Below are 14,042 nucleotides of genomic sequence, written 5' to 3'. Positions count from 1 at the left end.
TGATCTGCCATATTCACTTTTTGATATGCCCTCTCCATCCTTATCAACAGAAGAAGAAGAAGAAGAAGAAGAAGAAGCAGCAGCAACCGAAGGGAGGAACGACAGTCGACAGGTAACGATGGCCTTTCCTATTTTCTGTTCCCGATTGTGAATGTGAAGTATTAGGTTTATATTGGGATTTTATTAATTTATTATTATTTAATTTATTATTTTCCTTATCATTAATTTATTATTTTCCTTTTCTCATTTCTTTGTGAAATAATTTTATTAAGCAACTTTCATTAATTAATTACAATTTTATTCCATTAATTAATCATAAATTTATCATATTTAATATCAAATTTTTTCTCTAAATGTATATTTCATAATTAGATTTTTCTCAAACCAAATTTGAGGAGTTATCATAAATATTTTTTCTTTAAAAAAAGAAAGATAAAAAAAATTTCTCCCAAATTCACTAAAAATTTTCAAGATTTGCCACTTTTTTACAATCAACATTTTGAAGGACATTAAGGACAAATGTAAATATATTTTTAAAGTTATTTTTAAAATTATAAAATTTCAAGTTTAAATTCTAATTAATGATAAATAAAAAAAATTCCAACATTCAAAATTTGTATTTTATATTAATATATTTTATATTTTTGTAATAATTTATATATAATGTGTTCAATATAATTTGTTTTAATGTATCGTTATATTATATATTAAAATTTTTCGTAATAATTTTTATAGTCAATTTATTCAATTCTATTATTTAATTCTTTAATCTTTTAATATATAATTTGCATTTTGCTTTAATCCTTAGTATATAATTTGTTTAAATAATTTGTAAATTGTATAAAATTGCATTTTCTTTTTGTCGTTTTGATAGGACAATATTTGAATGAATTCTTCGAACTCTAATTCTACCCAAACAAATAGCACTAGTGCCACTTCTTCAAAAACTAGGGAGGAAGAATTTAATCCTTTGTGGAGATATGTAACTAAACTTGAGAAAACTGGAGAAGGAGAGGGTATTTTTGTGAACAAGAAAAGCAAGGAACTTAAACTAGAGTGAGAGCTCATTTATTAAAAATCACTGAAAAAGGGATTGGTGTGTGTAAAAAAGTGATAAATGATAATATTTCTGAAATGAGGAAACAGGAGGATGAGGCAACAAATAAAATTACCAATTCACAATCTAGGCGAGTTTCTTTGCCTATTAGTATAACTTCTGTTCCTTCATTGAATATAACTGAACCAAGTATTTTAGCAGCTTTGAAGAAAAGAAGAGTTAATGATTCTCCTCTTGGTAGAGCTTTTGACTTACAAACTAAAGCTCAATTAGATGCAGAGATTGCTAGAATATTCTACACTGGGGGTCTACCTTTTAATTTTGCTAGAAATCCTTATTATGTGAGTTCTTATTCTTTTGCTGCAAATCATGTTTTGGGTGGTTATGTGCTGTCTGGTTATAACAAATTGAGAACCACATTACTTCAGTAAGAAAAAGCAAATGTAGAGAGGTTGCTTGAACCAATTAAAAGCACTTGGCTAGAAAAGGGTGTTAGTATTGTGAGTGATGGATGGAGTGATCCCCAGAGGAAGCCTTTGATTAATTTTATAGTTGTTTATGAGTCTGGCCCCATGTTTATCAAATCTGTAGATTGTTCTGGTGAAGTGAAAGATAAGCAATTTATTGCTAATTTGCTAAAAGAAGTAATTAATGAGGTGGGTCATTAAAAAGTGGTATAAGTCATTACTGATAATGCTTCAATTGTAAAGGTGCTGGAGAAATCATTGAGGGAATTAATGTTTCCACATATTTATTGGACTCCTTATGTTGTGCACACTCTTAATCTTGCTTTGAAGAATATATGTGCAGCAAAAAATTTGGAAACTAATCAAGAAACTTATGATGTGTGTCACTGGATCACTGAAATCCATGAGAATGCTTTGCAAATCAAGAATTTTATAATGAATCATTCCATGAGGCTTGCAATTTATAATCGGTTTAGCCCTTTGAAATTGCTTTCAGTTGCTGACACTCGTTTTGCTTCTATTGTTATGATGCTTAAAAGATTTAAACTTATTAGGCGTGCTTTAGAAGCAATGGTTATGAGTGATCAATGAACACAATACCGAGAAGATGACCAAGGCAAAGCTAGGTTTGTTCGTGATAAAGTGGTAGATGAGGATTGGTGGGAAAAGGTTGATTACATAATTGCTTTTACTAGGCCCATTTATGACATGATCAGAGTTTGTGACACAGACAAACCATGCCTTCATTTGGTTTATGAGTTGTGGGATTCTATGATTGAAAAGGTGAAGCAAGTTATTTTTTATCATGAAGGAAAGCAAGCAGATGGGTTTTCTCCTTTTTATTATGTGGTTCATCAAATTTTTGTTGATCGTTGGGCAAAGAGTAACACTCCCCTTCATTATTTAGCTCATTCATTAAATCCGAGGTAAATTTCTAACTTACATACTCATCTTCTTGTTATAATTTTTTTTTATTATTTTCTGAATTTATTTTCTTATTTTTGAAGATTTTATATATAGTGAAAAATGGCTTCAAGAGGGAGAAGGTAGAGTGCCTCCTCATATGGATGGAGAAGTATCAACTGAAAGAATTAAATGCTTTAGGAGGATTTTTTCTAATGAAGATGAGCGAATTAGTGCAAATGATGAATTTGCAAATTTTTCTTTGAAAAGTGGACCTTTAGCTGATCCTGATTCTATTGGAAGTATGTATGTTGCAGATCCTAGGAAATGGTGAGCATGTTTTGGTTCTAATGCACCTTTACTTCAAAGGTTGGCTTTTAAAGTGCTTGGACAACCTACTTCCTCCTCTTGTTGTGAAAGAAATTGGAGTATTTATTCCTTCATTCATTCATGTAGAAGGAATAAATTAACTCCAAAACGTGCAAAGGACTTAGTTTTTATCCATAATAATTTTCGTCTTCTATCGAGAAACTCCTCCCAATATTATGATGAGAAAACAAAATTGTGGGATGTTGGTGGTGATCAATTTGGGAGAATGGAAGATGTGAGAGTCCTTGAATTTGTCAACCTTTCATTGGATGAACCAGAGTGAAAGTCTGTTTTATTTGATGAAAATGCAACTACAAGCATGGAGAAGGAGAAAGACAATGAAGTTGAGGAAATGTCATAAATTTCATTATCTTTTCCTTTTTAACATTTGAATGTGTTGTAGTTAATATTTATTTCTTATAAGTATGAAACTTCTAAATACGTATTTTTATGGTTGAATTTAAATGTTGATTTGGACTTTATTTATTATTGAACATCTATATATATTTTTATTTATTTATTTATAAATATACCCCTATATTTTTTATATTTACACGTTTCCCCACGTTTTCGTTTCCTATATTTTTTAAAATGCCGTTTCTCCGAGTCCGTTTCCGCGTTTCCCCGTGTCCGCGTTTCTGTTTCCGTGCTACATAGATCAAGACATCACTATTTTAATTTAACAACATTTGTAGATTATAGCTGAAAAATGATAGATCAATTCTGAAATTTAAACAAGACCAAGTAAATCAAGCTATTAATTTAAAGCTAGTATTATTTAGTACAATTCTCACTTTTTTGCTTAAAAAAAAAAGGGGTATTGCTGATCTTATGTTCATCAACTTCCAACTAGAAATTACAAACTTGAATTCAATGCTGGAAAATTTTTGTCAGCAATTCTGATACTAGGATTTATAGATGCAAATGCAAGTAGCTCTTGATTATTTCTTTCAAACAAGGGCGCATCATCTTTGCTCAGTGACATCCAAACTTCAATTCCCTTTCTATCCCTCGTATCGATCAGCACCACATAATTCTTTAGCACCAAATTCGTAACAATTGCCCATGTTGGCTTTCCCCACCCAAAATCCACTTCATATAATGGAAATCCACACAAACTTGTGAAGCAATACATGTCTATATCATCTCTATTGTGCAACTCTCTAAACCTCTTGGCAAACTCCAGAATTGCTTCTATGTCCATTGCTTCAATTCCTTTGCCTACCTGCTCTAACCCTTTTCTTAGATGAACAACCAAATCTTGCAGCTCTATATTTGTATCCTTCGATTCAACAAGAAATTTCCCAGAAAGGTTTCCGATGTAGTTTTCAGGCAATGGTGGTAAAAGCCTTTTTCGCATGTTCACAGCTTGAACCAGAACAGATTTTTTTACAAATCCTGGCGACTTGGATCTTGATACGGTCATTAAACATTTCCAGAGGAATGCTGTCAAAGCTTCAACGCGAGTTGGTTGTTGCAGGCTTGCACTAGCAGCTTGAGCCTTGAGCATGGAGACCTTGGAGGCATCAAACACGTACCTCCTGGTTGTCATCTCCAGGGTCGATGGTGGTGGTGGAGGTGGTGGTAGGGCTAATGAATCCACCGGTGAAGGAATTATAGTATCGGATACGAAATGTGGTAGCACCGTAGTTGGGGTTTCCATGGAAAGAGATGAAGCAGTCCAGGCCATGAGAAATGCGCCTAAGGAGGCTGCATCTGCTATCTTGTGCGAAAGGCTAACTCCAATTGCTAATCCACCACAAGCAAAGAAGTTGGCTTGAATCACAGCACCAGTGAATGTTTCTTTGGAATTGAGATCAACAGGAATCAACTTTTCAAGCAGAGAACTATCTGGGTGTTGGAATATATTTGACATAGGGCAATTAACTTGAGCTTCAACAAATTCAACCCCATAGTCATTACAATCTATGAAGGAATAATCTTTAATCTTACCAGCAAGTGGGTAGAAAAGGGTGAGAGTTTTTGACAAAGATGATTTTAGGTTTTGGGATTTTTCTTTAATGGCATGAATAATATTGCTATTTTTGTCAGATTTTGCAGGGTAGAAGAGAAGTATTGGTGTAGACATTGCAAAATTTAACTGGTCAAGAAGAGAGAGCTTGATATATCTAAGGTGTTGAGGAGTTGGAGAAGATGGTTTGATGATTTCTCTTGTCATAATGTCAATTTTCACCACCTTGGCCATGGCTTCTGCTCTTATGATTTCCTGTAGATTTTGGCTGATATTCCTCTCATTGATCTGACTTGGTATCATATAATATTATCATGAAGATTGAAGGGTAATTAATTAATTAATGAGAATTGATTAAAACTGAAGGCAGTTATCAATTCGAATATTAAATGAAACTTCATTATGGCTTTACCGCTTCTATTCTCTTATTTATTTTCCCCTTCATGTTATGTATTTATTATATATAGTAGGCTATTAAGTATATATAATAAATTGAAAATTTATTTTCTTAAATTATGTGACTTATAAAAATATTTCTCCAAAATGTGGTATATTTTGCCACAACATGGTTTATTTAATTTATTCAGTTTCATTGGCAATTTGTGAAATACTATTTTTATCATTTTATTTTATTATTTCACAAAAATTTTGTGTTTTTTATTTAGCTTTAAATTAAAGTCCTATCTAATATTGCCATTAAAAATGTGCATAAATGTATCACTGGCGGAATACCAGTGCTATGCACGGTAATATATATATATATAAAATTTTAATATTATTATTTAAAATATTAAAATACTAAAATGTTAACAATAAATTTTAATTAAATAAGTTAACGATTGCTCTCAAATCAATGAACTTAATAATCATAAGTTTTTTTTTTAATGGCCATAAATTATTCTTTATATATAATAATAATAAAATATTTTAAAATAATAAAAATTAAATTAAATTAAAGTAAATTAAAATTTATTAAATACATAAAAGGAAGAGAAAAAAACTTTTAAATATTAATTTTTCTTCAAAGTAAATATGAGTCTTAATTTTACTGTAATTGATTTTTTAAATTAAAAATTATGAACATAATAACATGTGATAATTATATTTAGTAATTATATTATATCTATTTAAAAAATATATAAAATACTTAATATTGATTTTTCTCTTTTAAAAAATTAAAAATTAATGGATAGGCATTACCTTTAATAATTCGACATGTTTAAAAAAAAATTTAATCATTAATTTCTCACAAAAATTCAAAAATGTTTTATTCTAATTTAGAGCAGATATTTTAAAGAAAATTAAACTTTTAGTTGTAGTAATAATTGGATAATCATTATAATATTAGTTGAATTTTAAAATTAAATGTCTTGAGTTGTCAAATTAGTAGCAATTAAATACTAAATTTAATTGCAATAAATGTGTTCAAAAGTATTTAACTTTCCTTTAAATAACTGTCATTGACTTTTTAAATTAAAATATAAGAAACTTATAATGAATGATAATTATATTTAATAATGAATATTTTTTCTATTATTTAAATTTAGAAAATCAAAATAATTAAGAATTATATTTAAAAATAAAATTATATAATAATTATATATTACAGCTGTTTAAGAAATATAGAAAAATTATTATCAATAAATTTAATTAAAAATTGCTACTTACTATAAATGTGACAAATTTAAAATCCTATCTTTTCTTGATTTTTTTTTTATAAAATCTGAACAACCTCTTCATCAGAAAGCGAACATGAAATATACATAAATTAGCATATGTGTGTTCATTGAGTATAATTAATAAATTAATATGATTAACTTATAGTTTTTTCTATCTCTAATTAAATTAAGCTTTTTTAGACATTTGTAATAATAATAATAATAATAATAATAATAATAATAATAGCTACTTATTATGATATTAAAATGTAATAATTATATAATTTGTAACTTACATATACATAATTAGGGAATTAATAACTTAATTATAATTTATAGAAATTGTATCATTAATTAATTTTTCTAAGTAATAAGAAAATAATATAATATAACATGATTAATATTAACTAAATTAATAATATTAATTATTTATTAAAGACTATAAAAAATATCAAAAAAATAATGAAAATTGGATATTAATATAAATTTATTGTTTACCATAACTATGATAAATTTTTTTTTCATTTCATTTTTTCATAATTCATTTTATATAGCATTTAATATATAATTAAAAATATGTCTTTATTAAATGAATACTAAAATAAGATAAATAAAAATAAAATAACATTAAAGTAAATTAAAAATTATTAAATATATAAAAGAGAGAGAGAAAGAAAGTAAATTATTTAACTCCATGTGATTACTTTCATAGCATATTTTAAATTATTTTATTAATTTTAAAATATATATAATTATTAAATTTTTATAATTAAATAAAATAATTAAAAATTTAAGAATCATTAAATGAGAAATTTATAAAATTATTAAAATATATCTAATATTTTTAATTAGTTAATCATAAAAATTGTAATAATAATGGAAATAGTAAAAATAATTAATGGTAACGGTAATGATAATAATTAATTACATTAATTAATATAATTATTAAATATAACATATATATATATATATATATATATATAATAAAGAGTTTTTCCTATAGCTAATTAAATTGAAGTTTCTATATAATAATAATAATAATAATAATAATAATAATAATAATAATAGCTACTTATTATAATATTAAAGTAATAACTAAGTAAATAATTTGTAACTTATATACATATAATTAGAGAATTAATAACTTAATCATAATTTAAAAAAATTGTATCATTAATTAATTTTTCTAAATGATAATAAAACAATATAATATAATTAATATTAAACAAAGTAATAATATTAATTATTTATTAATATACTATAAAAAATATAAAAAAAATGAAAATTGAGTATTAATATAAATTTCCTATTTGCCATAATTATGAAAATAAATTTTTATTTAATTTCATTTTTTCATAATTCATTATATATATATATATATATATATATATATATATATATATATATATATATATATATATATATATATATATATATATATTAATATATAATTAAAAATATATCCCCTGATTCTTGATTTTAATTTAGAGCATATATTTTAAATGAAATTAAACTTAATGAAAATTTTTATCATTAATTTCTAAAAAAAAAATTCAAATATCTCTTGATTCTTAGTTTTAATTTTAAACATATATTTTAAAGGAAATTAAATCTAATTATGGGGTGTATATATATATATATATATATATATATATATATATATATTAATCACCAAGAATCTTGGTCCTAATTTAGAGTACATATCTTAAAGGAAATTAAATTTAATTAAAAATATTTAGGAAATATAAATAAAATTTAATGTTGACCTTTCTTTTTTTCTTTTTAAATTGAAGATTAATTACCTTTAAAATTTCAATAATTAATTTCTCACAAGAATTCAAATATCCCATGATTTCTAATTTTAATTTAAAGCATATATTTCAAAAGAAATTACACCTAATGAAAATTTTTATCATTATTTTCTAAAAAAAATTCAAATATCTTCTGATTCTTAGTTCTAATTTTAAATAGATATTTTAAAGGAAATTAAACATAATTATAGTAATTAATAATTTTTTTATTTAAATTTGGAAGATCATATTAATTGAGAATTATATTTAGAAAATTATATTATATAATAATTATATATTACAATTATTTAGGAAATATAGATAAAATTTAATTTTGATTTTTTTTAAATAACCTTTAATAATTAGACATCTTTTAAAAAAAATTCAACTATTAATTTCTCACAAATATTCAAATATCATTGATTCTTGATTCTAATTTATAACAGATATTTTAAAGAAAATTAAATTTAATTAAAACTATTTAAAAAATATAAATAAAATTTAATGTTGACCTTTTATTTTTTTTTAAAAAAAATTTAAAGATATTTAAATTTAAAAGTTATATAATAATTATATATTTCTACTTTTTAGAAAATTACTGAAAAAATTAGGTCTTCAAGGCAGAGTTTTTTTTTTTTTTAGTTACCATTCTTTTCTTCTTCTCCTTCATTTTATTAGTGTTTTGCTTTAAAATGACAATTTTCCTTGTGATTCTTTCTGGATTCTCACATCTTCTGCCACTCTTTATGATAATTTTGCTATGTTTTTTTTTTTTTCATTTGACTTGGGTACACTCGGTTCTGTACTCTGTTTCTTGTTAGGATTGTTTTCTTGTTGGGATTGTTGATTTTCTACTTAATTTCTTTAAAAAGAAAAATATTTTAACTTTATTTTCAAAGAATATGGAAAATCTTCATTACTAAGAAGATTGTTTTTTTGGGCTTGTTCTTTTGTAAGAATATGATCATTCTATTCTAATGCTAGTTAAACAAAAACTATATTTTTTTATTTATTTATTTATTTTTAATACTATGGGAGGCATGTTTTATTTATTGAGGTGAATCTTATGATCAATCTTCCCACTATTTGATTTGTAAATTTGAGATTATAGTGCTAATCTAATAATATATTTATGGTACAACCTCCAAATGAAGACACATGACCTGCAGTGACTTTTTTGCCTCACTTCAAGTCTGAAGAATCACTACAATTCACAAATGATAAAATTTGGATCTCAGAAAATAGAATATTATTCCCCTAATTTCTCGTACTCAAGAAATTAAACTTTGATATTGATAAAAAAGAAAATATGTGTATTTAGGCATATTGAAGATCATTTTTATGTGTATTTAGGCAGTAAAAAGTTAAATTTAGATTATAACTTAAAAATTAAATAAGAGAAAAAAAATTACTATCAATAAAATTGATAAATAAGATAAGAGAAAAAATTGCTAGCAATAAATTCAATTTAATATAATTGGCATATGCGAGAAGGAGAAAATATTGCTAGCAATAAATTCAATTTAATATTGTCACTTGACATTGCCACTTAGCACAGGAGAAAATTTGACTACTTTAAATATTGTCATGTGGCATAAATATAATAGTTTTATGGCAATATCAGGGAAATACCACTCTGCTTTATATATATAATAATAAATTAGATAAATAAAATTCATGGTTATTATTAATATATAAAAAAATATTTGATTTTTAATTTGATTCCATTAGTTATTTTGAAATTTTATAGATTTTGATTGTTGGTTAAGTAATTTCTAAAATAATAACCAAAATAACAATTTTTTTATTAATTAATATATAAATTATAATTTATTAAGTTAAAGTAAAATATATAAGATTAAACTTATTTAAAATATAAAATTGACAATTAAAAAAAATATTAAAGTTAATACTAATGAGTTTTAACTATGTAATATTAGAAATATCATGTTTGAGTCTTAATTAAAGCTAATTTTATTAAAAAAAATCAAAAGTTAATATTATGATAATATATCTTGAAATTGGGCGGAATTGCAATAGTATTATTATTCTAGTGTTAAAATATGTGTGGAAGATGAAATATCCTTAAAAGTCCTTAAAAGTATACTTCACGAGCCAAGTTAAGATCGACATTCACAGTGTTGAATTTATTTCATATTCTTGCGTATAGAAAAAAGGGAGATGGGCTAATAAAACCAAGGAGCTATTGACTTTTATGTATTTTTTTTTTTTTATGAAATTAACAGAGTAAAAAATATCACATAATTTAAACTAATAAAAATATCATAAATATCATTATTTCAATAAATTATCAAATAAAATAATTTTCATGAAAATTATATTATTATTTTACATTTTTAAGTATTATTAATTTTTTCATAAATATAAGTTTAAGTATCTATTTTAAAATTTAATTCAATGCTTAGTAACAATTTAAAATTTTAAATCAAAAAGAAATTTTGAGATCATTTTTAATCTCGTTGTTAGTTGTTCACTTAAGGTTTTTTTATAATTCATAATTTTATTTTAAAATTTAAATCGCAAGATTATATATTATTAACAACAAAAATTACTTATAAATTAGGATATGTATTATTTTTTTATATTAAATTTATTATGTATTTTTTATTAATATAGAAAAAATTGTTTTTTTTATGAATTATAAGAAAATTTGAAGAATTTATATTATATCCACCATAGAAATTCTTATACATATATGATTTAATTACAAAGAAATGAAAAAAATTACATGAATTTATTAGTTACAGAAAAATTGAAAGATACATATTATTAAGCCTCTGTTTATTTTACGGAAAATAATATATATATGAAAAATATTTTTTAGAGAAAATATTATCTACAAATATTTTTTATAAAATATTTTTTATTATTTGATTTATTAAATTAATAGTATATATTTATATCATGTTTTTATATTTTAATAAGATTATTAAAATTTATAAAAAAAATAAAAAAAAAAATTCTCTTTTGACTTTCTCTCTTGAAAGGAGGGATTCATTTTCCTTAAAAATAACTTACATTTTCTTTTAATTAGAAAAATATTTTCTGTTGACCTGTTTTTCTAAATGTCTTAAATACTAATATATATATATATATATATATATATATATATATATATATATATATATATATATATATTAAGAACATATTTTCCGTAAAACAAATAGAAACTAAGTAAAAAATTGTTAAAAATTTGTTAAGATTTTAGTATTTAATTAAAAAATAACGTAATGTAAGTTAATAAAAAGTTAATATATAAAATAAATTTTATTATATATTTCTATTTATATAAATATAATTTCTAATTGTTAACTATCTAATTTAAAAAAAAAAGTTGTTGACATGACTTTTTTCTAATTAAATTTATAGTTTTTAACTTTAAGATTATATAGTAAAAAAATTTACTTATTAATTCAACTAAAAATTATTAATAGAATAAAATTTAAATTTAAATAAAAAACTAATCTAATCAATGAAATTAAATTTTTTTAAATAATAATAAATTTTTATTTTATTTTACCTTTTAGCCAATTAAGAACTAATTTGTCATTACATATGCATCAATTAATGATTTTTTAAAAAATTATTTATATTTTATTTCTAATATAATTATTTTAAATTTATTTAGTAATTATTTAATTAAAAGTAATATTAGCAAATTTAGTAATACTTAAATTATATTTTAAATTTTATTTTCTTTTGTAAAACATATCTTATTTTGATAATAATTATTGTGGAATAAATTATTAAAATTTAATTTAATTATAAAATATATAAAATAAATTAAAAATAAAATAATAATAAAAGGTAATGAAAACACTTAAACATTGAAGTTGCGAGAAAATAAGGGTTCTTTAAATTTTTATTCCTTCATTTTTTATTCTAAAGTTTTAATTTAAAAAAAAATTAAAAATCAATTGATCAATATTTTAAATATTAATTTTTGTTATTTAAAAACAAAAAAAATATATATTTTAAGTCTGATATTAAACTAAAACAAATTAAAATTCACATTTCATAGAAATTCACATATATGTAAGTATAAAAATATACTAAAATTTTGTACATTAAACACACTCAATAATTTTTCTAACTAAGGAACCTTTAGCCAAAAATAATGCAATGGTAGTTGGCACTGACGAAAATTTTGCAGATTTTTATCACTAAATATTAAGTTGTTCTCATTCACACACACACACAATAGGGTTGTACATCTAAAGAAATTATGTGCCTGACATACATCACCCTTAATTTGGCGAGATTGGATTGCAGTAAAAAAAAAATTAAAAAAATAAAAAAATAAAAAAATAAAATCTTAAGAGGTAAATACAGGTAGAACTAAGAAATTTAAATTTACAAAAATTTTAAACTTAATTTAAATAATATAATTATAAGTAATATAATTAAATATTCATAAAATTTCATTAAAATTTAAGATTAATGTGGATAAATATATTATCTAACTAGTAAATGACGTGACTATATTAACTAAGTACATTAAAATTTGTAATTGAAAATTAGCTTTTATAACAATTTCAATTGAATCCAAATTGGATATGTTATGACCCAACTTTATGGGCCTGACCGATACTATGACTTGGGCAAGTATAAAACTCCTGAAGCCCATAGTAAGTCTTACTGCTTTTAAACTCATGATCATAACCAAATTCAAGGCCCATTATGCAAAATAAAATAAAATATTATAAATTAATTTGGGCCATTTCAAATCGATAACAATTAAAAATCCACAATTAGGGGAGCCTAGCTCAGTCTTGATACCTAGCATACACAAACCATTTAATACTATTAATTAATATAATATATTTATAAATAGTGTCACAATGGAGTTTCAAGAATAAAATAAATACTTAAATAAACTAATAAATAAAGAAAAAAATTTTAATTAACAATATTGTACCTTGTGAGGAAAAATACATGTTAGACTTTGGAAAAAATTATTAAACAAAAGTGAGCATTCTACTCAGTGAATTTAGATATTGATTACAGATGCAAATTCTATAACTACCTAAAATAATGCAACTCTATCATGAAAATGTACATCCAATACACACAACAAACAATTCACTCAATACTCGCATGAGAAGATAATTTGGAACTACTCATACATTCAGTATATCACATCAATGCATAAATATGGGAGCTGATCCTTTGTACAGTTTTCTCAATCCGAATTTTGGCAATAAGCTCAACTCAAGCTGGACTTTCGCTTAAATCCAAGTACAGGGACCAACAAGATCAACTCAAAGTCGTGCCTCATCCCGACTTTCCATATCTGTAAGGATCAGGTTTCAGTGAGACTAGCTCAAGCCGTGACTACCCGTTCAATCTATATACATAATATACCACATAAATATTACACACATAACTCCAAATTATCCTTGGGGTGGCAAACACAAGTAATTAACAATAATAAATATGTCACAATAAAAATACTTCTAATTTATTTCACTATACAATTATATTTATAAAATGCATGACATGCTAAAACTATAAAAAAAAAAATTGAAATTATAAAAATAATCAATATCTAACTCACAGACTGATTGACCCAATTGCAGCTAGTCTGGTTAAAGAGAAGAAAGGTTAATCGGCATCGATCACCTGTACAGACACACTAACCTCTATCGCTTTATTGATAGAATTAATCAATTAATTTAATTTAAATAAGAAAGAATAATTTCTAAAGTGTTGCCGAAATTTCAGTAGAGTTTTTCCTATAACTGGACCTAATCCCTGCAAAAAAACTCAGTAAAAAGTAACACACAGGACCTCAAGCCCACAATA

The 14,042-nt window shown here is 23.6% G+C and overlaps 1 protein-coding gene across 1 annotated transcript; it reads right to left on the bottom strand.

Annotated features, from left to right (window-relative positions):
- Window positions 1-3,652: 3,652 nt before the first annotated feature.
- Window positions 3,653-5,002, bottom strand: LOC110655612 (vinorine synthase-like). The gene has a single exon (XM_021812004.1). It carries the CDS (start codon window positions 5,000-5,002, stop codon window positions 3,653-3,655), a length of 1,350 nt encoding a protein of 449 aa, XP_021667696.1.
- Between the last annotated feature and the right edge of the window lie 9,040 nt (window positions 5,003-14,042).

The sequence above is a fragment of the Hevea brasiliensis genome, chromosome 17 (assembly GCF_030052815.1).
Source record: "Hevea brasiliensis isolate MT/VB/25A 57/8 chromosome 17, ASM3005281v1, whole genome shotgun sequence".
NCBI classification, from domain to species: Eukaryota; Viridiplantae; Streptophyta; class Magnoliopsida; order Malpighiales; family Euphorbiaceae; genus Hevea; species Hevea brasiliensis.
Note: the sequence above shows the minus strand (reverse complement) of the source record. Positions and strands in the feature narration are given on the sequence as shown.